At 37.7% G+C, this 27,282-nt stretch overlaps 1 protein-coding gene across 10 annotated transcripts; it reads left to right on the top strand.

Annotated features, from left to right (window-relative positions):
- Positions 1-300: 300 nt before the first annotated feature.
- Positions 301-25,217, top strand: LOC103717429 (SKP1-like protein 21). Of its 10 annotated transcripts, none has more exons than XM_026808565.4 (11): positions 301-728; positions 2,724-3,070; positions 3,442-3,666; positions 3,955-4,146; positions 4,236-4,346; positions 4,736-4,811; positions 13,099-13,202; positions 13,299-13,453; positions 20,846-20,979; positions 24,648-24,691; positions 24,872-25,217. In XM_026808565.4, the coding sequence occupies exons 2-10, from the start codon at positions 3,035-3,037 to the stop codon at positions 24,662-24,664; spliced, it is 1,050 nt and encodes a 349-aa protein (XP_026664366.4). In that variant the 5' UTR covers positions 301-728; positions 2,724-3,034; the 3' UTR covers positions 24,665-24,691; positions 24,872-25,217. The 10 variants fall into 10 exon arrangements, with proteins under 10 accessions (XP_026664366.4, XP_026664367.4, XP_089785690.1 ...); XM_026808566.4 differs by having other exon boundaries at positions 24,826-25,217; XM_089929564.1 differs by having other exon boundaries at positions 24,614-24,691; positions 24,826-25,217.
- The last annotated feature ends 2,065 nt before the right edge of the window (positions 25,218-27,282 follow it).

Raw genomic sequence — 27,282 nt, 5'->3', positions numbered from 1 at the left:
TTTAATGGATAATGAAATTGAATCTTTATAAATCATATTTTGTTTGAGATTAATTTGAAATCTAAGATCTAATGTTTGGCTTTGTGTTATTGTGGACCGTACCCCTCGATAGCACAGTCATATCATGCTCCAGATTTAGGGCATAAGAAGTAATCCTATATATGATTGTCCAATAATATTGCATTATCCTGACAAAAAAATTCCTAAACATAAATCGCACAACCTTCTCTACGCAACGACCTCACCATGTGCACCACAACAAAGACTATATGCAGGATCCCCCCTAGCATAGGAAGAAATAAGACAAGTCCTGCATACATGGCGCAACGGCCCACCCGTCCGCTCAGATGCCTCCATCGGCCGTATGGTTCGACTCCACGCGCCTAATGGTTCCCGCATGCGGGTCGGAGGGCACCAACGAGAGTAAGAAACAACGGGTCGGCAAGCTACGCAGCGGCGTGCGCACGAGATAGAGCTCGCCCCTTGCTGTCCTCCTTTCTCTCTCTCTTCCGAGGCTCGGAAAGCGGCTCCCCGCCTCCCCGGTCCCAAATCGGGAAGAAACCCTTCAAAACCCTAGAATTCCCCCATCCCGCCCTCCGGCCCCCTCACCTACTTAGTAATCTCTCTCTCTCTCTCTCTCTCTCGCGTGTTCGCTTCTTCCTCGATTGGTTCTGTCATCGGGGACGGCCGGGAACCCTAGAGAGCAGTTCGCGGCGGCTCGGTATCAGGTAGCGGAATCTTGAATCCTGGTCTCCTTTTTCTATTTGTGTGTCGGTTTTGATGAAATGGGCTGGGAGTCGGGTGGCTGTGGGTTTTTAATCCGCGAGGTGGCGTGGATTTGCTGGTTTATTGGGTTTTGACGCTACTTTTGGTGGGTGAAGTGCGGAGAGATTCATTCTTTTGGAGGGTTTTTTAGCGGGGGATTCTGGGTTCTTGGGACGAATTTTGGGTGAGGTCTCGGATATTGGAGTAAAGGTGGGATTTTTCCGGGTATTTGGTTCCAGGTTTTTTGTTTATTTTTGGGTTCCATGTCTATTATTACAGGCAGTTGTCTTTTAAATGTTGGTCCCGAGTAGCTATTTTCATTGGGTTTTAGGTTGGCGGGAGGGGGTTGGGGCACTACTGGTTCTGTCAAGATCTTTTGCAGCTCATATTTATGGATTACAACTCTTTGGAGTTCTTCTCATTCCATGATTGGATGGGATTGTTGGTTAATATTGAGAATAATTTGGATTTAGATGTTTAAATAGATTTATTGTAGCGTCTTCTAAAGCTACATGTAAATGGATTTTAATTTGGTAATCCATTTTATTTTTTTTCCGTTTGATATTTTGTTCATTTCTTTCCTTCTTTTTCTTTTTTTGGTAAAACTGGGCTTATGCAGGCTTATGCCATCATTGCTTTTTAGTATTTTTGTTTCTCTACAAATTTAGTGAAATACATAAGGAGATTGATGATGAAGATAGCATTTGGAGAAAAATCCTGATAATGCTTCTTGCGGAAGCATTATCAGGATTTTCACTATTTTTTAAATGCAATAAATCTTTCCTACCAAAATCTTTAGAGATTTTACAAACAATTTAAAAAAACAAAAAGGTTCCACTGTACATGTTGAATAGTCTAGTTCACTGTCCTGGGGCTTTTGAAAACAAAAACAGAAAAAGAAGCTATTACGAAATAATTATAATTTATCTGAACAATGATATCTGTTCGTGAGGTTTGAATAGTGTTTCTACTGAACATCTTGCGGAGGCTTATATGTATCTCATGCTTGATTTCTTTCCTCAAAATAGTTCTCTGACCAAGTGATTTATGATAAATTTCTTGCTGAAGTAGAATAGTATTAGATGGTTATGTTGAAAATTCTTGCTTCTTGGAAGATGTCTTTTGATTATTATGATTTCATTCAGTCAATTGACTTAAATTTCCTGCTTCTAGTAATGTGCTTACATGCAATGATTAGTATAGCTCATTTTTTCCAATTGCACATGTTCTTTTGTTGGGTTTTGGTTCTCAGGGAACATGCTTTTCCGTGATCTGTTTTTCTTTAGATTGTTCCATTACTTGGTTGAATTTGTTAACTAGCTCATCTTAAATGGTTTAGTGTGTCTTAAGATGTTTGTGTCAGGATCCTTATCTAGCATTTTCTCAACTCCATTTTTATCCATGTCACATTTAAATCAGGCAATTTCTTATTCGCTCATTCACGTCTTATTATTTTATATTTGGCTGATGTGAGTGCCGTTTGGCCGAATGTGCAAGAGATTTGCATCTCAGTCCATGAAATTTCATGTTGAATTTGTAAGTTTGCAATGGGTAAAAGAACAATAAGAATATATCTTACATAAAAAATGTGACCTTTGTTTGAGTAAATGATTTCCCACCTTCAATTTCCTCATCAACAGTAATATTTGCTTGTACTTTATTGTCTGCAACTTGCATATTCCCATGGGTGTAGAGCTGGTAAACAATCTGATTCAGATTTTTGAATTTAGAAAGATATTACTAGTTTAGAGAAATAGAGGAGTCAGGTCAGGAAGTCCATTTGGAACAAAAGAAGCAATCGGAGAAAAACCCATGCATGGAGCCTCTAGTTTGATGCTAGAGCCTGTTGTAGTGCAGGCAGATCTTTCTGTTTTGGGCATTTTGTTATTGGCATATATTGTTATGTTTATAGGAAGGATCCTGTATCATCTTTCTAATTTTTCTCTTTCTTTTGGTAGGTCAAGCAAGTGACTTGATAACCCAATTGTTTTATTAACATCCTACTGAAGTGATGCCTATGACTGGATGATTGTTAAAGAGGCTATCCCAAGAAGAAACGAGGACAAACATGTTCTTGAAATGTCTATTGTTTGGTGTTGTTTTTGTTAACAGCCACTACCTATTATATAATCAGAAGTGTTTGTGCTTGGGAACATCGTTATATATTGTCCAGTCTAGAAACTTTGAGCTTGGAGGAGCAGTTTAGTAATTTCCTCTGTATCTATGTGTTTATTCTCTTTTGCCTTACGTACTAAGAGGCTATCATCAAATGTCAGAAAGTGAGATGGCAATTATCAAACCAGAGGTATGTCAGATTTTGCTCTAATCTTTCTTATGTTAACTTAAACCTTCATATGTATTGCACATTGACAATTTTGTGCAACGGTATATCTGCTATAATGATTGTTTACTGGAGACTTGTACCTGGATCTACTCTGCCTGTAGGCTTCATTTTCAAATTTAATAGCAGATAATTTTTATCTATTCTTTGTATGTCAGTTTTATGCATTTGGTTTTATATCTATAGTCATCATAAGAAAAATGTGGTCACATTTTGTAACTTTTAAAAAGTGTTTCTTTTTCATTGTCCATTGAACTTTCCAATGTTAGTGTACCTATGAAGCCCGCTAATAAAGTTTTTGAATGATACAACATTCTTTCATTATACTCTAATAGGCTATGAAGTCTTATGTCTGGCTCCAATGTACTGATGGATCAATCCAGCAAGTTGAGGAGGAGGTTGCTATGTTCTGCCCCATGATATGTCGAGAAATACTTCAGACGGGCATGGGATCTTCTAAGAATTATGCCATTTCTTTACCAGAAAGAGTTAACCCACCCATACTTAGCTTGATTCTTGATTATTGTCGCTTTCATCAGGTTCCAGGCCGCTCTAACAAGGTTTGATAAAGTTCAATACTTGTCTTATTGATATCACATTCTTTTCTTTTGATAAATCTTGCTGTATTTGTGGTTTTCATTAGCATAGTCCATTGCATACTAGATTTATCTCTGGAAAGTTCTATTACTAATATGTATGACCCGCTAGTTCGCTAGTATGATGATAATAACTATCTGCTATTGTGGCTATTATCCTGCCGTAAGATCTTTTTGTATAAAGGGATACTGAAAGTTATGTATTCTTTGTACACAATCTCTTGTATCATAAATTTTCTTTGTAATGTGTAGGAGCGAAAAACTTTCGATGAGAAATTCATCAGGATAGATACCAAAAGATTATGCGAGTTGACTTCTGCAGCTGACAGCCTGCAGCTAAAGCCTTTGGTTGATCTCACTAGTCGAGCGCTTGCCCGCATGATTGAAGGAAAAACACCCGAGGAAATTCGTGAGACTTTTCATTTGCCAGATGATCTTACCGAGGTTTTGTTGCATTAAATTCCTCTTTTCTTTTTCTTTTTGTTTTTTAGAGACTTCTCACAATCATGCCATTCCTCTCTTGGCTATTTTAGGAAGAGAAGTTAGAGCCACTGAAAAATACTAATGATGATTTACGGATCAGGCTACTAAATCGACTATATGCTAAAAAAAGAAAAGAACTGAAGGAGCGTCAGAAACAAAAGGTAGTGACACTATCATAGTCTGGTGATTATTTTGGTACAACCATTTGTTACTTTTTCTGAAAGTATAATCCAATGAAAGATTCGCTATATCAATGTGTACTGCCCCAGACTAGGTGTATTGTATCATACCAGTATTAAACTATGACTCGGTGCCGAGGGCATACCAATTCTTGGTGTCAAGCTAACTCCCATACTGGATATACCAATACTATACCAGTATGTCATCGGTATGGGGTTCGATACCGAGATTGCGAATATTGATCCAATATATCCTTTGCTATTAGGTCTAGACATCTAATTATTTTATTTATTATAGCAAATTTACTATGTCTTACATTTTGAATGCTCCTAAGATTTGGTCACTGAAGGAACACAAACACTTTTTCCAGGATGTGGAAGTTGAAGAACCGCAAAAAGATGAGCGTTCAGTTGATGAAATATTATCTTTTATAAATGGAGATGGAGGTAGTTGTCTATTTTCTCCATTGGAAATTTACAACTTTTGTGTGCTAACACCAGCATTTGTTATCTGTTCTGCTTTTTGATAATGCATGTTTTAGCTGCAAGGGCAATAAGTCAATAACTAATCTTTCTAACTAGTTGAGAAGACTTCAATAGCTTATTTTCATCCAGCTGTTGTATCTTTGCTTGTCAATATTGACCTCAAGCCTTATACAGTTGCGACATCGGAATGTTTCCTTAACTTGATTATTGGCTGTAGCAACATTCTAGAATGTAGGTCAATTGTTATTGTCAAAACTGCTTATCAATATGGTTTATTATTTCCTCTTGAATTGAGCTATCATTCCTTGTGCATCATACTCCTCTACATTGGAACAAAGTGGTTATAAGGAGAGCAAAAATAACATTTTCTGGATATTTCTGTTGATTTACAAACATATAAGATCATTCTTGTCTACGTCAAGATTATTGCTTCATATTGTTATCATGTACGTTGCTTAATTTTGAGAGATTTAAGGAAAATATTTGCTTTTAACTCTTAGGGGCTGTTTGCTTGTTAGATTTTACCTGTGTTCACACAAAACCTAGAATATGTGAGCTTTATGGAGACGCTTGATTGTTTGCTTTCTAGTAAACTTGTTTTGGAACTGGCTTTTTGTACAACCTAAAATGACTAATATGAGAACCAGGGGCACCCATTTTGTCAGTCCATATAAATCCAATTTTTACAATTGTCTGTTCTTATAAGTCCATATATAATTAAACCATCCCTTAGTGCATTTTTGATAGCCAATCTCATCTTGTTGCTAAAGTACCTCTTTATTCTTTTAGGGATTTATTGAATGAAAGACTATGAATTATGTCACTTGTATATTTGAAAATGTTTGTCTTTATTGATCAAAGTATGATGGCATACTTAACCAACAATCTTTGTCCAGGATGGGTCATCTTAATTGATTGAAATATGTTTCATCTGAAGGTTGACATTTTATAGCATGCTCCTTACTTAGTGGCAACCATCGATATGTTTTAATTCATGAGCAAGGGTGTGTTAGCCAAGCAAGATGAAGAATCATGTATTAACTTATTCACCATTTCAACTTATAATTAAGAAGTAAAATGCAAATCACGATCATTAAAGACAAGGTAGAGAAACTAGAGATGGAGGGACAGACACTGAAGGGATATGTAATATCCACCAAACAGAAGTTCTTCAAAATCATAGACTTGAAAACAAGTTGATTGATCTCCTTATATATGTAAAAGTCACTTGAGTCGTAAGAAACATTGTATGGTCTCTTCAGGTCTTCACCCTTTATCCAAATGTAACTAATCACGATCCTTCTTAATGTATGAGCCACCAGAACCTCTCTTACTATGATTGGTAACCATCTTATTCTGAAAGAAGAAAAGAAACAGCAAAACCTTGGTCTAATTCTTGAGCTTTTGCTGAGTTTGATTCTTTGAAATAGCAAACTTATTAATGTTTTGTACCTAGGAAGCTGTGCAACACGTGATCATATTTGTTGAATTGGTATACCTATGAAAGAAATAATACCTATGATGTCTACACGTTGCATTTTTAATATTTATATCTCGATCATGTACTTCTTTGAGGAAATTCCTAGTATTATAGGCTCCAATTGTTGTATCATATCTACATTTGTTCAAAGTTGCATTGAGAAAGTTGTAGATGGTGATTTTTAATCATGCTCAATTATGAAAGCTGAGTATGTTGGTACAATCTATAAATCGAATATACATTCTGCATCATTAGGCCATAAGGTTCCTGGATCACAACACTATTTCTCTTGGAGTCATATTTGGAGTCTGTGTTTATACCTTATGGTACTGTCATGGGTGATCTTGACAACCACTTTTGTTCCCCTCTTGGTTGATGAATGTTATTCTTTTTTGTATTTTGTGGAAGACATTTTTGGTGGTTTCCTCTGTGAGTGAACCTATGGGGGATATGGGCTAAAAGAATGACTGCAAATGTCAACTATTATTTTGCTGTTGCCATATATAACACAAAGTTGTGGGTTTTTCTCTCTCACCATCTCTCCCCCCTTCTCTCTTTATGATGTTGCATGGTTTGTGGATCTAAAGGTCTATTGGATGAAAGAGTTGCAGCCTAATGCAATCTGCATGAAAGCTTCTAGAAGACATAAAAATTCTCATACAAATATCAGATTTCAGAGATCTTGGACTCATTGGAAAGATCTTTTTGAGCTCTACAATTGATACTGTTTTAATGGATTTTGGTCACTTTCAATTTTTAGGGTCAGAAATGACTTGGAAGTTATCTCTATAATTTAGTGATCTTTTTTTTTGTTTTTTTTCATTATAGGAGTCTTTAAGTTAGATATAAGGTCTTGGATTAGAAGTTAACTAGGTTTAGTACAGCTGGGCATATATATAAATATCTAAGGGAAGGGTTATGAGCAAGTCAGTTTGGGAGTTGAGATTTAGAAAACTGAGGATATTGTGGTGAATTCTGTATTGCCTCTTCTCTTCTTCAAAATTGTCTTCTTATTCTTTTAGTTTGGTTTTAATAATTCTTTTGAAGATTCGACAAGCTCTTTAGGCTCATTGCAGCATGTCTCTCTCTTTTAGTCAATTGCTTGCTAGTATGTGGAAAAAATCCACATGTAATAAAGCTTTTGCTTTTTGTTTATTTCAGATGGATCCACTGTTTGGATCCATTTCCCTAATTTGCTTTAAGAGTTACTTTTTTCCTTCCTTGAACAAAGAAGAAAAAAGGAAGTAAGACAGTTGTAACTTGTATGTAATAAATATGATTCATCTGATAAGCTAAATATTTTTAATCAGTTAATCTTTACTTCATGCCAAAGATGTATATTACATGCTATGGCACTTTCTCTATTTTTCCCAATCAAAGCAGATACTTGCGTATCATGCTATCACTAATTATCTAATTATAGCTATGCTGCTCAGGAAGTTCTTTAGGTGATATGTTCTCTTTTTGACTGATACTTGCGTCTTAAGTTGCTTTTACTATGAACATGCAAAACATTGAAGAAGGTCTACTGTTAACTTGGATATACAATTTTGGTTTATCAGAATTCTAATTAAAAAATTGAAATTATGTACCCCAAACATGTAAATATTAGAATAAGAAACGAATGAAACTTCAACATAATCATTGTTACTTAAGAGAATCTTTATTCTTTAATGAGGGATACATCTTTAGGGATGCAATTCTAATAAGATTTTTTTGTATGCAAATCCTGCCTTCAAATATTAATTGCATATGAAGAACCCCCTTTTACATACTTGTAGGTCACTGCACCCTTATCCTAGAAATCAAGTCAGTCATAATGGGGCACTCATCAAATATTTTGACTAGCAGTAATCTCTTAAATCAATTGATTAAATTACCCTTCATTTATCTATTGTAACTGGTGCCTTTACTAAGAACGATTATATATGATCTCTCTCATTTATTTCTGTGCTTATTCTAACTCGACCCAATGGAATTTCTAGCTTTTAAGGTACTCATTCTCAACACTGTATTCTCCAAGTTCAAGCTCCAAACCACTACCAGTGCCAGGTTTGGGATCCCAATTCTCATTGTTGCCATTGGTGGTTTTTTTTATTTTTTTTATTTCTACTCTTTTGAGGTCATATTCTCTACCACTTTCCTTGTTCGGCTGGGTTCGTCCTTGCTATTTTGCCACCATTGCTATTGGGGTTGTGGTTCTTGTCTCCAACACCTTTATAAAATGTCAATTCCATGTTACCACTCTTGCCATTTTCTCCTCCTCAATATCTTCCGATAAAAAAGGAGGTAATATACGCGGTATCCTGCATCCGTTAGTGTTGATCCATCCGCTGTGGTTGTTGGTGCAAGCTTTTTGTAGCTACCATTTCTAGCCGAAGCTCCTGTCCTCATTGAGATTGAGCTCTTTGCCACATTTCATCATCATGTTTGAGCTCATTGCTGCCATTATAAGCGTCATGCTGCTAGCTACAACTATCATCATAGTTGACCTTTTTCTTGGTGGTCTTGCTGGAGTTCAATCTCATAATTGTGGAAATACTATTTGTTTTCCTAGCAACAAAGTGTTGTGTTTTTGAAAGAAAAGGAATGTTTATTGTAGGGTATGAAGAACCATTTGGCAATTGCTCGGGGGTGTATATACCTATGGTTTTATTGATGGGTGATGGAAATTTGATTTGTGGCCCTCTTTGGGTATTTTGGGATAAAAGAGGTATAATATGCAAATATGTAAAAGAGAGTATTGATGTGCCATTAGTTTGTAAAAGGCAAGGTTTAAAATCTTGGTATTGGTACCATTGCGGGTTGGATGTTGGTAATCTAATTAGTGTCAACATAGCAGAGGTGACGCTGGTTTTCATGTGTTGTATGGTAGTATATCGAGGGTCTATTGAGTATCAGTCCATCATTGGTATAGTGCAGTATGACCAATCTAGACTAATACAATACTTGAGTCCTTGCACTAAAGGGTTAGGTTATGTGCAAAAAACCCTTAATAAATCAAAGCTTCTAAATGTCATAATACAAGATTTTATGAAATTATAATATTATAATAACCCAGGACCTCATCCAAAAAGGCTAGCTTGAAGGTGTTTTTTGGATTTTTGGATCTTGTATAAGTCCCTAAGATTTACATAGTGCATAGCTGATGTGGGACTATAGACATGCCTACACATATTCTCACATACTTCCTCTATTGAAGCTCTGGCATCCTTGTTAGGCTTAAACTGGGGCATCCTCGCTAGGGCTTAAATGGAGCTCATCTAAAAATTTGTAACTTAGTTTCGATACTATTTGTAACAAGGTCTCTGGTACTGATAGTACCGGTGTATCAGTGAAGACCGGTTCCGGTATGGTACCGGACCGGTCGAGATAGAAAAAAAAATGCGTCCGACGCGTGGACGTGCGCGTGCCCGCGCGTTACCACTCTATGCGGCATTTAAAGCCTACGCGAGGCAGCCCGCATGGGCTTGCTGCCCCGCACGGCGAGCCCGCGCAGGGAATCGAGGCAGCGTGGGGAACCGCGTGCGGGCGCGGTTCCTTGTGAGCGGGCGCAAGCAGGCTCGCGGTTCCCCACTCGTGCCCGGTTCCCCACTCGGCGCCCGCGCGGGGTCTTTTTTTTCCCTTTATTTTCTTCCTCCCCTTCTTCTTCCCGAACCCTCCTTCCCCTCTCCTCTCTTCTCTCTTTTCCGGTTTCCCCCGTTGTCCCGCGAGCAAGGAAGGAAGAGAGGTCCCGCCCGCGAACAAGGAAGAGAGGTCCTCCTTTTTCCAATACTTGCCTTCTCTTCTTGTCCACTTCTTCTCTTCTTTCTTCCTCTTCTTCCCCGCTTCTTCTTCTCTTCTTTCTTTTTCTTCTTCATCCTCTTCTTCCTCGCTTCGACCGGTGCTGGTTGCATCGGTTTCGGTTCGGTACCGATTTTCACAGCTGAACCGTACCGGTAGCTGTTGGCACCGGTTTGGTACAGCTTGAACCGATCAGTTCTGGTCGGTTCGGCAGACCATGATTTGTAGCAACTTAGGACCTTATATTAAAAGGCCTGTTAAAAGGTGTTATTTGGGTTCATTGGTCCTGTATAAGTACCCAAGATCTTCTTAGTGCATAGTCGACGTAGGACTAAACACAAGCTCTCACAGATCCTCACATACTTTCTCTATTTAAATCTTAACGTTCTTACTAGTTTAAGGGTCCAAATTCATTAAAATCTAATCACAAGTACTACAAATCTAATCACAAACGCCATTATCAGCCCATGGTCAACAGAAATGGGTTTGTGTTGTGGTGGCCCGCAATATAGATGGGCTTGGGATGGGTCCGTTTTGATATTATTTATAACAACCAAGATACGCCATCTCGATACGGGACCCCATATCAATACCATCCTATTATAGTATCAGTGCATCTGGTATGGGTGCCTGTTTGGTGTACTGAGTGTTGATACGTTCTCTATATCATGTATCGGTTCGGTACGATACGGTCGGTATTCATCGATACCGATCGATATGCATTGGTGCCAGTAGGTATAGTCAGTAATCTAGGATCTCGCCCAAAAAGGCTAAGCTGGAAGGTGTTATTTGGGTTCCTTGGTCCTAAATAAGTATCCAAGATTTATTTAGTGCATAGCCGATGTGGGACTATACACGCCGGATCCTCACAAATATGGTAGACTAAGGCTTAAGATGCACAATAGGTAGGTTAGGGCTTCGCTGTTTATTTCTTTATACCTTTCTCCCACCCCACACCCCCCCTCCCCTCTCCCTCCCTGCTATCCTCTCTCTCTCATGTGCATGCACAGCAGCATTCCACACCCTTCTTCCAATATGTCTCCTTCCCCATTACATCCATGTACTATAGTTTGCAATCATCTCTCTTTTTAAAAATAATATTCTTTGTTGTTTTTTAAATGGTATTATAACCATATAAATTATTCCCTTTACTCTTTCAGGAAGTGTCAGGTTGCAATTTTCTTTTGAATATTTATTATATCATTAAAATATAAGCTGAACAACTTTTTCTTAGTATAAAAAAATGAATCACGAATGGATATGCTATACTCTATCTGCAGTCTCATTCAATTATTATTGACTACCCTTAGTTTTCAGGACATGTTTGCTTTCAACTGGACCTCATAAATCCTTCCTTACATTCTCAGGTTATCATAAACATTTATATGAGGTGATATTCATATGCAATGAGAACAGTAAGAACACCTAACGAAGATTAAGAGTTCTGGATCGATACATCTAGATTTTAGGTTTATGGGAGTCTGAGTGATGAAACCTTGAAATGGTGTATATAAAACCCTTATTTAGAGCAAACTACTTGTCATGGTCAAACATATTCATTATTATGCTGGGATTGTTGAAGAGAGGGTTTCTGGTAATAGGAAATGTTGGGCATGGCAACTAGCTATGTAGTCAATAGTATTGGGATCTCCATTGGGTGATATAATATGTTAGCTTGCTTAGATATTTATATGTATTTACAATATGTTGATGGGCATATGGCTAGATATTTTTATTTGAATAAATATATCTTTATCCATATATATTCGTTGTATATGAAGAGGATCCAAAATTTCAGTTGAATGCCAAAAACAATATGACATTGTCTGATATAGTATCCTTAAATGATTTGATCAGGAAATTCAAAGTATGTGGAGTGTTTTTTCTCCACTAATCTTTGAAGTACACAATTAAGTAATCTTCCTTTTGTATAACTACTTAGTCAAGGCTTATGATAATTACAACCTGTGAACTATTACAAGAAATTACTACCCGAACTCACGAGAATGTCATGTATTTATTTTTTTTTTTAAATTTTGTATGATTGTAAATGTTTTTTTTTTGTCTTCTTCTCTGAGTAGGTAATTTTTATTTTTCCTCCTATGCGCATGCTTTTGTACTGCATTTGGTTCCTATATGTTTTGCCTCTTCTTCTTCTTCTCTCTCTTCATTTTTTCAATATAAAATTTTCTCTTCCTTCTTTCATGTTGGATTTTTCCTAAATTTAAGTTCTTGCTTATTATCTGCTGAAATAACTTATTTGCTGTTTGATTAAGCCAAAATCTTGAAAATTTGGAATTGCATTATGGCTGGAGATCATGTTAACATACTTAATTTTTGGCCTTCTTAAGTGAAACCAGGAAAACTGGTCTTCTGAGGGAACCAAGAAAGTATGCCTTTTGTGTTGAAATATATTGATACCTTGTCTGTTTGCCTAATTGGCTGTCATTTCTGAGGGTCTGTTTTTAATTCTTTGGGTGTTGTAAACTGCAAATGAAGGAGGCATGATTTATGATTACCTATATGAAAATCAAGGACTTGAAAGCACCTAAATCATGCTGGTATCCTAGTTTTTGTTCTGAAATCTGCTGTCTTGGTTGATGGCTTATGGTGATATATGATGGAAGGTTTGCATGTTGAGTTACTAATTAAGGAGGAATTCATCTTGAACACAACATTTCCTAGTTTACATTTTTTGTGAATTTTCAGTTTTTGTGATATAAAATTTACATATTTTGATGTCCAACGACATCTTCTTGGAGCATGGTGTTGAATAGAGCTAATGGTTTCTGTAACTAACTACGGTGAAATGTGATTGTTTGTTCTAATTCGAAATATGATGGACTTGTTGAAGTTTTAATTGAAACTTAATTGATTGGTTATGCATTCAACGTCATCTATACCGCCAGCTATCAAAATGTGACTTATCTATTCAGCAATCTACTTGATTGAGATTGGTCCTTGTTCAATTTCACTTTTTGACAGACTCAAAGAGCGCTAAAGCTGCTAAGAATAAAAAGAAAAATAGGAGGAAAAAAGATCAACCAAAGGATCCTTCTAGAATTGAGTCTGAGAAATCGCACAAGAAGGTTACCAATATTCTCTTTGCTTTTCTGATGATGCATTTTCATCTCAACTGTATTCTGTAGATGTTAATACATTTTGCCTATATATTTGTGTGTTAGGATGCATTGACTCTTTCTATGGGAAGAAGTGAACCTGGTGGTAGTAATTCTCCTAGTCCAAGTCGGGCTGAAGATGCTTTTCCAACGAGGGTTGATTTTGAAGATGGTGATATAGACGACGAGTTAGATCCTGCAATGAAGGAAGAGCTGGACAGGTGAGTGCTATATGTTTGAGCATGCTTTGTGCAAACTAGTTAACTTCATTTAAGTTCACATTTTCTATTCATGTGGACCTTGAGTTTTGACATTTTTTTTGGTAAATGAAGCTAGTATGATGTGGGCTTATTTGGTTGTGTTAATCATATATGCTTTCATGAGTATGCATGTCCCATCATTCAAATTACTTGTTTCTTACTGTAGTTTAGTGTTTGGTTACTTGAAAACAAGAGATTCTACTTAGGAAATTGATATATTTTTTCACTTTTCAGACTCTCTGTCTTGAGGTATGCACTTCATTCGTAGTTAATAGCTTTTGTCTCTTATGAAATCCCTCCTATGAGTCTTAAAGGGGATCTGGACATTTCTCCTATGTCTTCTATAAGGAGTAATATGTGGAAGATAGGTGTCTTTCTTGCGACCAATGTTATTGATGAAAAAGGATGACACGATTATAAGGTTTCTTCAAAAGAAGTTTCTGAGGTCATGATTGTTAAGGGATTGCAAAATATGAAGATGTACAGCAAATGTACTGTGGGCCATAGCTGTTGTGCTTGCTTGATATAATGCATCCAAGATATCTACGGGCTGAGAACCCATCCTTGGTCTGAGCCTATATTGTCAAGATCTGGAACGAGTTGTAAATCTGTGTGCGCGTGGGGTGGGGGGGATGGGGGAGGGGGTTTCCCCCTGATTTCAACCTTTTACCTCTGGTTTCTCTGAGAAATTCTTGAATATAAAAGAAGTGTGGAAATTAAAATGAGTCAACTATAAAGTAGATGAATGGAAAATATAAAGCATACACACAACTAGTCTAGTTTTCACCATTTTAGGCCCATATATAGTATTTCTAATGAAAAAAAACTTTCTGTTCAGTTATCCAGGATATTTATACACTATTTTCAGTTTAAGTATTCTTTAACATAGAATGCTAGGGTAAGATTTTTGCATGTGGTTGTAAAATACAACACTTGCAGCTTTTTTTTTTTAAACTCTATAAACCCCAATAACAGACTTGCTGATTTTACTTTATTATTGATTAGCAATTTAAGAACCATGTAATCATAGAAACTATAGAAAATGGGCCTACACAGTATGTAAATAACATTATTGATTTGGATCTTGTGATCCAAACCAAGGATGGTTAAACTGGTATGACCAGGCATGGTGATTGGATGGTATGGTACCAGTCTGTACTGTACCATATCGTAGTGTACTAGAACCATTGGGAGGGAGAGGGCTAGAGAGGAAGGAGAGGGAGGGAGGGAGGGAGGGAGGGAGGGAGAGGAAGGGAGGAGTGATGGAGGGGACTCACTGAAGAGAGGCCAGTTTCAAAGCCACCATGCTGACTCTCTGACTCACAACCTCCTCCAATCCGCCATTGCCACCGCGTCTAGGGTTGGTACTACCCCCTTCGCCATCTCGGCCGCCAGTCTTCATAGCCAGAAAAATGTCGGCCCTATTGTGGGAGCAGGGGGAGCACCGAGCCCTTGCCTCACCCTGGCGAGCGAGAAGGAAGTGACTATAACTCGAAAGGCCGTTTCGAAGGGCTGCCAGAGAGAGGTCCCTTTGGAGTTTCGAAGGATCGGAGGAGGGGAGGGAGAGAGAGAGGCCAGAAAAGGAGGCAAAGGGGCTAGAGGAGGGTTTTGAGGATGTAGGAGGGACGATCGCGACCTAAACTGCGAAGGGGGTGGCCTATGTAAATGAAGGGGCTTGGGTTCATCTTGTTTTCCTTGAACTGTTCTCAAACCGAGGATCAGCTTTTGATGAGGGTTCGACTTGTTGTTTACTGAGCCGACCGGGCTAACTGTCCTGGCTCTCCGTTAGTTCGATGTAGTACACCCTGAACCAAATAGTTCAGAATGGTACGACCAACTTTGATCCAAACCGAGGATGGTCGAACCGGGCCGTACCGCTCGGTTCAGGCCGTACCGAGCCGACCCGTTCCCAGACTGGGTCAGTTCGCTATAGGAAAATGGTTCTGGCCTCGAAGGGGCCGGAACCTCAATAATACCACCCAAAATCAATAATTTTTTAGTCGGTACCAGTTGGAATCGGACGGAACTAGACGGTTCCGTTCGGTTTGGCTCAGACTCACCGGTTCTGTCCGGTTCGACTCGGACTCAGTGCGAACTGCTTGATTCGCACCGAGTCGGGGGCCAGTGGCCCGTTGTGGCAATAATTGCTACAATGCGGTGCTGTGGCAATGTGGTGTCGGCTTTAAAAGCCGAACACCACCGAAGAGAAGGCCAAGAAGGCTTTCCCAACGGTCAGGTACCGGTTTTCTTTTTCGAAAAGTCCACAAACAACACTGATTCATACTATCAGAAGCAAGAGCCAAGGCTAAATAAGGTGTGCTTCTTTTTTCTATCTTCTTTCTTTTTTTGTAGGAACCTCGAAAAAATAGCTCAAAAATTACAAAATAAGAGAAGATCATGCCAAATTTTTTGATTTGGGCTTGATTTTTTATATGTTATAGATCTATGGATGATGTATATGCTGACACAAAAATTTTTAATTCTTGAATTATATATAATTTTTAAAAATTATAAATATATTTTTGGATTAAAAATAATTTTTTCAAAAATAAAAATAAAAAACTGTAAAATTAGAAATGTATTTAAGGCGAATAGCAGGAGCCGGTGCTTGATGAGCCAGAATTGTCTCCACAACCGGCCAGCTTTGTAGCCAGCAAAGCTAGGGTAGATGTAGGGCAATGCGTTGAGCGTAACATTCTACGCATTCCTAGAGCTGATCAGGCACAACCGCAGGAGAGCTAGTCATCGCATGACTTTTTGTCCGAAACATTCTCTTAAAGATATGATCCAGAGATGCTCGGACAAGGCTACTATGCTATTCGGTCAACTCGGTCAGAAGGGCGATAATTAGACAGAGAGAAGCATGAAGGGTAAGAAGATAGCTGCCTAGCAGACTAAAAAAGAAAAACAAGATATTTGCAACCTCAATGAATTGTCGAGGAGCAACGATGACATTTCTGGTTGTCATGGATCTTTTGGCCATGGAAGGAGTGGAGAACAGGAGACCACTATTCATGAGACAGCCGTAGGGTGGTCTTTAATATACCGGTGAGTCTCAATTTACGCATGCTATATAGAATCGGGACCACGATGGACGATCTGGCAGAGCCCGCGATGATACGATTGCATATAAGAGACGGGCTCCTCAAGATCATTCAGGAGGACACGATGCAGCTGTAGATGATCTCGCACGTGAAGTTAGATCAATAGACGTATCAAGTTTCGAGTCTTATACTAGATTCTATTATCCGCAGACACAAACAACCTATGATTCATACGGATATGGATATGGATATGGTGCGTCTGAGGCATCTTCTGGTGGCTACTATCCTACGCAGTCCGGAGTATCTCACGTGTCGGATTTTGTTGCCGGCATATTCGGATGGGCCCTTCCACAGCCGTATTATCAGCTAGAGGATTCTTCTCAGAGCTAGAGCTTCAGTGAAAGATCCGAGAGTACTTATAATCCGACGCACATTCTTTATGGGATGAACATAAAAGATTACAATGCTGCTTGAATAGAGGGGTCCTGATTATGTTAATGATCCGGATATCTACGAGAGCCATCGCCACTCGACCCGATTTTAGATATTATTATGTATATAATTGATTGTATCTTAATTTGAAGATATTTTATGTTCATTTTATGATTTGTATCATTTTAAAGCAATAAGATGCATGATCTAGCTTAAACCGGGATTGTAGAAACATCAGAAAATATATAAAAAAAATCAAGAAAACATCAAATTAGACTTAAATTCATAGAAAAAGTTCGGAAAGAGAGAGAACTCCCAAAAAAAAAAAATTTAGTGCGTGCCGGTGCGTGAACTGGCACGCCTAATCGGTTCGGTACCGGTTCGGTCCAACCAAATGTAAAGTTTATCATATGGATCTAGATCTTGTGGTCCTAAATTGATTCCGATCCAAGGATGGGATCTGCATTGTTTAAGACCGTTTTGATCCAATTATAAGATTTAGACAACAATGATGAACGTTGAGACTGAAATTCAATTTGTAGATCCCTTAAACATAGATCTGATGAGACTTATGACAGTTGAAGTGGGAATTGTCAAAAGAATGTCCACAGCAATGTGATAGAGTGGTTGAAGATTATCACAATTCATGAAAATTTAATTAGATGTTTAGTGCCCTTCGGTTATATCTTCTTTCTCATACAAGGCATACCATAAGAGGAAAGTACACAATCTGATGTGGACATTTTTCCTTGTATACTAGTCGATCAGGTTAAAGAAAGAGTTTGTATCCAATAGGTAGGAATTTTAATTCATTTGCATTGCATACTGTGATTTATATAGAATCATTTAGATTCTTGAATTATGTTTTAGAGTGCTAAGGCTGGGCTATACAATTGTTCTTTTTTCATAGTTGAAAAAATTTAGCCTATAGGGATAGGAGACGAGGGTGAGCTATAGGATGAGAACTATGTGAAGTGATTACCACAAAATTTGGAGTATGACACAGGTTGAAATTTTGAGCTCTGAGAAGTTGGGGATGTTACCAAAATAATTCTTCATGAGTTTATTTACAAGTTCAATTGCATAATAGATATTATTCCCTGAACGCCCCTTTAGGACTCAAATTTTAGCCAATGAAGGAGAAAAATCTGCCGAAAAGTTTGGCAAAACCAATGTTCTTGTGACAGAATTTGTCTTGGACAATGGAATCACGAATAAGTTGCGACTTATATGACATTGCTTGGTGGGTGGCACGCAAAGGTTTTAGAGTAGTTGCTTTTGTTTTTTCCTTTTTATGCTTCTAGGTAAACAAAGTTTCTGTTAAATATTCAGAAACTCTTTGCTTTTATGTCAAGTGCTCGAATTTTACCTGTGGGATCATTATAATTTATAAGTCTCCTTATAAACTGACAGAAGGACCAGTGTGATGTTGATCTTTTGATATTGGCTTTGAAGTTTCTTGTCTGTGAGTTATTTGTTGTTTGATGGATCAAGTCCTTGTTGGTGAATATGCAATTTAGTTCATGGTATGGTCCTGGCGATACTCCTTGATTTTATTCTATAAGAGGATATAATTTTCAATTATCCTTATTTGTCTCTTTCTGTTGTTTTTGTTTTAAAAAATTGCATTTTTTTTTTTACTTTGGACTGTGAAATTGTGTTGCGAAGCATCACATACTTAAGATTGTTGGGTAACCCTTCAGAAGTATAATTCTGAGGCTGTAACATGAAGGGTTTCCGAAAACCCACAAACAACGTATCGAAAGTTGTTTGAAATGTAAACCAATTCTTACGACATTTTTTATTCTAAATGGATAATTCATTTTGACCAATCATTTATCTTATTTATGCCTGTTCATTCATTGCAATCTGGAAGCCCAACCATTCTTTTTTTTGGTGAATTTTTCCTTGTCAGGCTGATTTATGATGTTTCTCTGGCACGATTCTAAAACATAAATATGTTATAAAAGGTAAAAATATCAGTCAGCACAGCACTTGAGTAACCCATATGTTTGGGCTGACAAGGAAGGTTCAGCAATGAAAATGATGCTTGGGCTTCAAGAACAAGGTTCGCCGTACCGGTACCAAACCCCGTACCGGTGCCGCATTAGTATAGGCGTACCGAGTGTCGGTACGGTACCATACGCTTGGTACCGACCGTACCGACATTGGTGTACCGATACCGGTACCCATTGGTACGGGTACGGTACGCTCGGTACCGACCGGTATAGCGAACCTTGTTCAAGAATATGATAAATATGTACAGTCAACAAAGGTAGGGATCCGATATAGTATGAACTATTAGTTAAGTCTAGGATAACTAATAAAACTTAGCCTGCGTACTCATGATTAATTATTATATATATCGAGTAAATAATTGTTGTTAATGCATCTCTGACATATTTCATTTGGAAAGTATTACGATATTCCATATCATTCTGGGAATCCTGATTGGAATATCTCATATGGGATGTAGTATACATCTTGCTTATTGCAAACAATCTGGTAGACATTGCCTCTGGGTGTCTCAAACAGAGGGGCAAGGGGTAAGCAATCCCTTAAATATAGTCCATTCAATGTAAAGGAGAGATATCCCATGAATATAGTCCATATGAGCATCTTTGGATAGCACAACTTCCACATATCCCATTAAACATGGCCTAATCTAGAAAATAGTTTAGAGAATGAAGGTTATTGCACTTGCATGTGGAATTTCTCCTTTTTCTGAGTGAATCGTGAGTCACTCTCCCCTCTTAGAAGTCTATCCTTTTTACATATATTTATTATATATACAAGCTTGAGAGAGTTTTTTTTTTTTTTTTTGGGGGGGGGGGGGCAGTTGGTAAACGATTTAATGATTCAAAATCAATTATGGATCGTCCAAATTGGATATCCACACTATTGACCATAAGCTACAACATCAGTAAGGCATAAAAACCAAAGATTACATGGTTTGTTGGTCTCTAACCTATGTTTAGTAGGTGCAAAAATGAACGATTTTAATGATATGAAGCTATGTTTTGCTATATTCTAAGCATCAAAGCCTATTGTTTTTTTATTGGTACATGTTTCAACATTTGTAAATCACAACGAATACTGTGGATTCTTGATTTATATGCTTTATCTAGTATTTTAGTATACTATTATAGTGGGAATTGTCCATTTTTGTACCCATATGATGTATAGGTTAGATTTCCAAAAGATATGATTTTTTTTAAAGTTTTAGGTGTTTGTAAAGTGTAGAATGTAGATCGTAATTATTTGTGTGGATCTTTGATTTGGATGCCCTGATGTTGAATTTAGAATCATTAAATCTTTTACCGAAGATGCAATGTAGGGTGTGTAGTCCAACTCATATATATATATATATATATATATATATATATATATATTACTAGATGCTGCAATTTATCAAGGAACATATCTTGAACAGGTAGCTCATAATGCACCAAAAGGAATATTGAACCATTTTTTGGTTTAATAAATTCTTCCTTTATATAGGGTAAGCCAACAACTCTTACCCATTTAAGTCATTTGGGACATCTAATATATTTTCTTAATGTCCTATTTACTATTGAGCTTCGAGTATGTCATTATCATCATCATCATTTTATATATATATATATATATATATATATATATATATATATATATATATAGTCTTCTTTATACATGGTCTGAGTGTAGATCCACTCGAGTGTAGCCAAGTCCAGCTCTCTCTCTCTATATATATATGCACACACACATTTATTTTTCATTTACGTACTTCCCACTGATTACCTTTTGGCACTTGATGCATTTAGCTGATATGACTCAACATGTCTTTTTTGCATCTATAATCCAAGTATCCTCGTTTTGTTTTCGATGATTAATGCAGAGAAGTGGAAGATTTTGCTAGGAGATTGAACTCTGATTGGCCTGAGAGAATGCAAGAAATTTTATCTTTAAGCCAAGAAAGAAGGGCTGTTCCAAATTTAATGAATGGGAATGGGTCCCTTCAAAGATACACAGGTCTAGTTCTTTTCTTCTTTATTTTTCTCTTTTCTCATAGATTGCATGGGATTTTAGTTTCTTTGCCTGACATTCTTAATCTTCCTTTAGTAATAAGTCAGCCTTTGAATTAACTTCTAGCAGAGGGCTGTTGTCATTTTAGGTTCACATACCAAATTTTGTGCTTTGAAGAGCTTATTCCGATCATATTTTGTAATCTATGTTAGGTTATTCTTGTGCAACATGTTTATTTATTCGTACATCCAATAAAGTTTATTCTGCTCAAAATAATTCTCTGGTCTTTTAATCTTTTCAAATCTGTGTTGGGAATCCTATTTAGTTAAGTGCTAAAATTTATTTTGCATATTGTTATCATTAGCTACATAATCCCATGTCATAAGTAAAATTGGAATTGCAGCTAAAATTATATTTTTAATTTGTTGGTTACATTGTGTTAAACTATGACACGAGAATTGGAATTATACACAGCCTTCGTATGAAAAGTGTACCTCATACTGGAGGAGAATTGTTTCGTTTCTCAAGATACAGAATTCGTTTCAAAATGATTCTATTTTACCCACATCTGGTTGAGTTGCTTAAGCCAAAAGCCGGCCCCGTATATATATTGCTTACAGTTTTTGACTTTGGGATTGTCACATACAATGGAACATTATTATAATTAAAATGGTGACCTGCCTTGGTGATTTCTTTCACTAGATAACATCTATGAGAATTTCTGGCAAATTTCTTTTGCATAGTATTTTTTCTGTCCCACGCAGCTACCCAGCTAACATAAACACATTTGTCCATGGCCCATCTATAGGTCAGGATAAGTTGCTAATACACACACACACACACACACACTCATGCCACACCCTAAATCTTTTCCATCAGTTCATGCACTGGATTAAATGTTATTGAGAAAGTTCCACCGTCTCCCTCAATGTATCACATTAGTTTTTGTCCTTGCCTCTTAACTTCTTTTCCACTGGATCTTGGACAACTAGAGGTGGTTCACTGTCAGAGTTGAAAGTCATTCCATGTTATTGTGTCATTCTCAAAGGTTTGAGTACTATGAGTCATGTCACAAAACTTTTCACACTATGACTTCACTCTGTACATGTCAATTAAAACTTCCAAAAATCATATCAGTGATGTTTATGTATTTTGTTTATTGTGTCAGATCCAAGCAATACTTCTCATAGGGGTCCAAATAGGTGCCTTGTATTGTTATTATCTCCTCATCTTTACTTCACTCTACATGTCAATAAAAACTTCTAAAACTCAGACTTGTGATGTTTGCGTCTTTTGTTTGTTGTGTATTTCATCTTTTTAACACTTCCAATAGGTGCTTTTAACACTTCTCATAACGGTCAAAGTAGGCGCTTTTTCTTGTTATCAGCTCCTGACTTACCTTGTTATAATTGGGCCCAATAATTCTTGTCACTTTCTTGAATTTTGTCTCGCAACTCCATCTATGATATCCATTATCATATTGTTGATAATATATTAAGGGCCCTGTTTGGATGCTGGTTATGTGAAGGTTAGGAAGTGGTTAGCAGTTTAACCATCCAAACAAGAGCCCAAAATGCCATGATGACTTTAATCAGTCAACGCCCCAAAAAGTAGGCTAACCTGGTTAACTTTATTTCATGGAGGAGGGTGAAATAAATTTAACTGCTGGCTCTCTCTCTTCTCTCTCTTTTGCTTTTTCTCTTTTCCATAACATATCCAATGCCAGAATATCAACCAAACAGTGAATAATTCTGACCCATGGTTATCCGATTAGGAGTGGTCACCAATGGTTTATTTTATTTAAACCCTTGTTAACTAATCAATGTCCAAACACAGCATAAGGGTGCTAGTTACGTACTAAACCCTTTTTTTGCCCAAGTCTTGCTCTATACAGTTTCATTGTCAATGACACCTATAATTCATTTTCACTTGGCATCTAGTAATGGGTTATTCATTCTATTTTAGCACATACTTGCTGCCATACCTTAGCATGTTACTAATCTGTCGATCTTCTTTCTAGGTCAAGGGACTTCTAGTGTCGAATTAGGATCAAGTAGGATTGACAGATATAATTTAAAGCACTCACTATAAAGCCCAAAGTAAAAGGAAGAACTTGAGAGTCTAACATATTAGTAGCTCCTGTGGCATAGCACATACAAGGAGGGAACTTTGGACTTGGGTCCAAGGGTTGGGAAGGAGAATGGAAAATCTGGGATATTATGGATGAAATCGTAGAACTTTTTGAGAACTGGAAGACCTGAGGTGGCAAGGATGGTTTTGAAAGTTTTCTTTTTTTATCTGATGGGTTAGGATGGAGGAGGGAAAGACCTAAAACTACAAGATGCATGTTTAGCATAAAAACTGCCAGCTGTATATGGCTTTGTAAGCTTGTTCCTTCAGGTGGAGGTGACCCGTAAGAGAATAACAACTGAAGATGGATTCATAATACTGCCAAGCTGATCAATGTTCAAGTTGTGGTGAGCATTGCAATACATAATCAACAACTTTTTAATCAAGGAAAACTCTCTCTCTTCATATAGTCAGCTAGAGATATTACTAGATTTATTACTGTTGTTTAATCTCTATAATTATAATGTAAACTCATCTGAGCTTCCATCCATGGGGCCTGTCAGTCCCATTTCTTGAGCCGACCATCTGTAAATCCCACTATAAATAAACTCATCCAAAATTCACTCCCCAACATTCATTCATCAATAAGTTACTATAATGAGTATATAATAAGAAGTGTATTTGTCAAATCTACTGCAAATGATCCTGATTGATGGGATCACAGCCATCCATCTGATGCTTCTTGAAGAAATCATGCGCACCACATCTGCAAAATCTAGTATTTCTAAAGACATCTGTTTCTGCAAGAGTGATGTATTATACTGGCTACGTAAGAAAGATGTGGGTAGCATTATTTAATACTCACATCTCATTTTGTAACATGACATGGAACCACGCCATATTTGTGATTGTCTTAAACATTCATTCTTAGTGTTAAATCCTTGTTCAATGGAAAGCCATTCCAGCACTTGTGGTACTAATCAAATTGTAGTAAACATCTCCTATCTTTTATTGTCCCTGTTAAGATCAGTCTTCTAACAGCCTTTGTCAATGATGTGGTTTTGTGCAATGGTGGAGGCATAGGAACTCTTTGAAAGCTTAAATATAGAACATCACCAAATTCAACATAAATGACTATTGTCATTAGCGATGAGGGAGACTTGTTTTATGGAAAAAATGTTTAAAGGCTACCTAGCATATTAGGAATTATTTTGGTGTAGGCTATGTGGTCATTTGTTTAGCTGTGCAAATCCCCAAATCCCTTATTACCCATGGAGATGGACTTGCTGGTGAAATCAATGTCACGCAGTCCTTGGTTCGCTCTGTTTTGGCTCCTCAATTTATGATACGTTTTGTCTTCTGTGGCTTGTTTTCTTTTCTTCTTTTTTGTTCTCTAGTTGATGCATGGTGAGAAACAATAAATTACAAATGCCAGAAGAATTCAGGGAAGTAAATAGGAGCTAGAAAGTATGACTCAGCTTTTTAGAAAGAGATCAGGGAATATCTCTAGATAAAACATCAGAAAATACGAGTCATCAATTCTTTATATTAATACCAGTTCATCTGCCAGAGTTTGACATATGCCATCTTGTGGAATGAATTAGGGAACCGGCGGCAGTAATGTTGGCATGTGACATATACATAAAAGGTACGTGGTTGCTTAGGAATTTAAGATATTAAACATGAGCCTGTTGGTATATAGCTTCTGTTGGATTTGCTACTACCTCTATTTATAGCCTTTTCTTTTGCCAATCAACCAATTTGTGATTTGATGTGTGATAGGCTCAGCATTTATTGAAGCCTCAATGCAGATTTCATTCATATGCAGGGTTGGACGGGAGATAAATTATTAGGCTGAATTTGGCACCATGGATTTCGCCTGATTCATACATGGATGCATCTGATTTGGCGGGGTATAGAGAATGCCATCGGCACAATTTTTTGGTTGGTCGCTGAAATGCCTGTCTCTAGTCAGGGAGCATGTAACATAGTGATATGCCAGTGTTTCATGTGAGAGCTCATTGAGCTGGATGAGCCCTTGCCCCCAACCTTTGCAGAGGGGCTGGCTCTCCATTTGGAGAATGTGTTATATTTACTTTATTCGCACTCATGTGTGGCCAATTTTTATGGGTAATTAAAATTATCAGTTGGTAATAAAAGGTTAGAAAATTCAATATGGTGTTTCTTGCTTACATCTGGAAATAAGTGATCGTTGCATCTGTGCTCTTTCTACATGTCCGCTGCCAATTGCTCTGTGAAGCCTGCCTTCGCTTTTTAAGTTTAGCTTGTTTGAACGTGGAAACTTAAATTGTGTGAGATCTGGCCCAAGAAAGGGCCGTTTTGGGCTAAAATTGGGAGGCCCAACAGGCTTCAGTGAGGAGAATGGATTGGAACAAAGTATCGTGATCCTCTACTTCTTCTTCGCTTCTTCGGTTGAGAGACTCGATCGCTCACCATTGAGGAGATAAGGCCGCGCAGAGTTGTGGCCAGCAAGGCCTTCGTGGGCTGTTTAAATGGCTGTAGGTTGTTTGAACGGCCACCGGCCGTTCAGTCGAGCTCATCCGCCGCGAAAATCGCAATGATACAACATCCTCGAGTCTATCCCTTTCGAAAACTCTCCTATAAATCTTCTATCTCTCTGTGGTTTATCCACAACCGAGCCCTCTACTCCCTATTTTTTCTTTTTCGGTGGCCAGCGTGCCACCCCGGTCGAGCACCACCACCTGAAGTTCTCTTTTCTCTCTCTATTTCTTTTGTATAATTTGTTTTGAGGTTCCATCCTGTTTTGAGCATTGCTGCCACTAGTTTGTCGGACCCAACTCCTTAGTCGAGATCCTCCATCTCTGCCGCTCGCTGGTAAGCCCTCTTCCCCTGTTCCTCCGATCAAAACTAACAAAGATGTTTTTCTTTCTTTATTTTGAGCTAAACCAAAAACGATAATGGTTTTTCCTTTCCTGCCGGCTACCACAGCTGTTGTTGGGCACCACCAACCGTCGACAGCTGGCGGTCGACCACCTAGGCTCGGCCGCCGCAAGACCTTCTTCCTCGGCCTCTTCCTTCTCTTCCCTCTCTTCCTTTCTCGACTTCTTCTTAGTTATTTTTCTTCTTCTCCCCATTCTTAGTTTCTTATATTTATTTATTAATCCCTATAAATATATGGATTATGTTGTTCTTTCCTAGTTACTAATTTTTCCTCCTGGCCCATCGACCGCATGTTGTGATGATCTATGACACTATGACGAACCCAAACCCAGGCCCCTGACTGAACCCGAACTGAGAATCTCTCTCCTCTCCCCCTTTCTCTCTCTAGACAGGCTCAGGGATCCTTGTGTAAGCCTTGCTTTTCTTGTTGCTCGGATCCAAGTTGACCCAGTTTGGAGACCCTAAACCGTCCTGGTATCTGGATGATAGACCGGCTCATCACTACAATCCCAACTAGATCTTTTGAAATTTGACTACTTTTGACCTTTATTGGATTAGTTCAATTCTCCCTGCTCGGACCGACCTGGGTAGTCGGGCACCGTCACCTAATCGACCTGATTTGGGGGCATAAGGTTGTTCTCCAGTAGTGTTTGATTTTGACTTCGCTTGACTTCTGGAATGATGATGAAATTTATGGTGTTTTAATTATATTAAAACATGTGTACCTGACCTGTCTAACTGAAGTGGGATTTTTAAAGTGACAAGAGGTAAGCAACCTAATACTTTAAAGTATGTTTTTCGAATTTTTGATAAAATAATAATTATTTGATTAAATATTGATTAAAATATGTTTTATACTTAGTTAAACATATCAGACATGTTGATGTTATGATAGTAATTATTTTAAAATATATCATTGTTATGTTTTGAAATATGAAAAATAAGTCTCGATAAAATTTATTTTGTATATATATGCATTCTCAGCATGACTATGATCTGGCTCCGCCGATAGAGATTATTCGTTGGCCCCGTCGACTTATAATCTATGAGAAACTGGTTTCGACATCGCACCACCGGTGATTAAAATAGTGGTATTTGGACACCGTACCACCAGTGGATAATAATAGTGGTGTTTGGCACGTTGTGCATTCTGTCCCATGCCACTGGGTAACATGGCTATAGCTTGATATCTGGTTTCTAGTATTTCTTTGTAAAAACAATAGTATACTTCAAAAAAAATATGTATTATTCGAGAAATAATTTATTTCTTAGTCAATATTATGTTGCATTGACCCATTTTGGCGTATTGTGTTGCTT

This window comes from Phoenix dactylifera, chromosome 3 (genome assembly GCF_051530095.1).
Source record: "Phoenix dactylifera cultivar Ajwa chromosome 3, Ajwa_hap1_PhDact_Kaust_v1.1, whole genome shotgun sequence".
NCBI lineage: Eukaryota > Viridiplantae > Streptophyta > Magnoliopsida > Arecales > Arecaceae > Phoenix > Phoenix dactylifera.
This window is presented reverse-complemented; position numbering and strand designations above follow the sequence as displayed.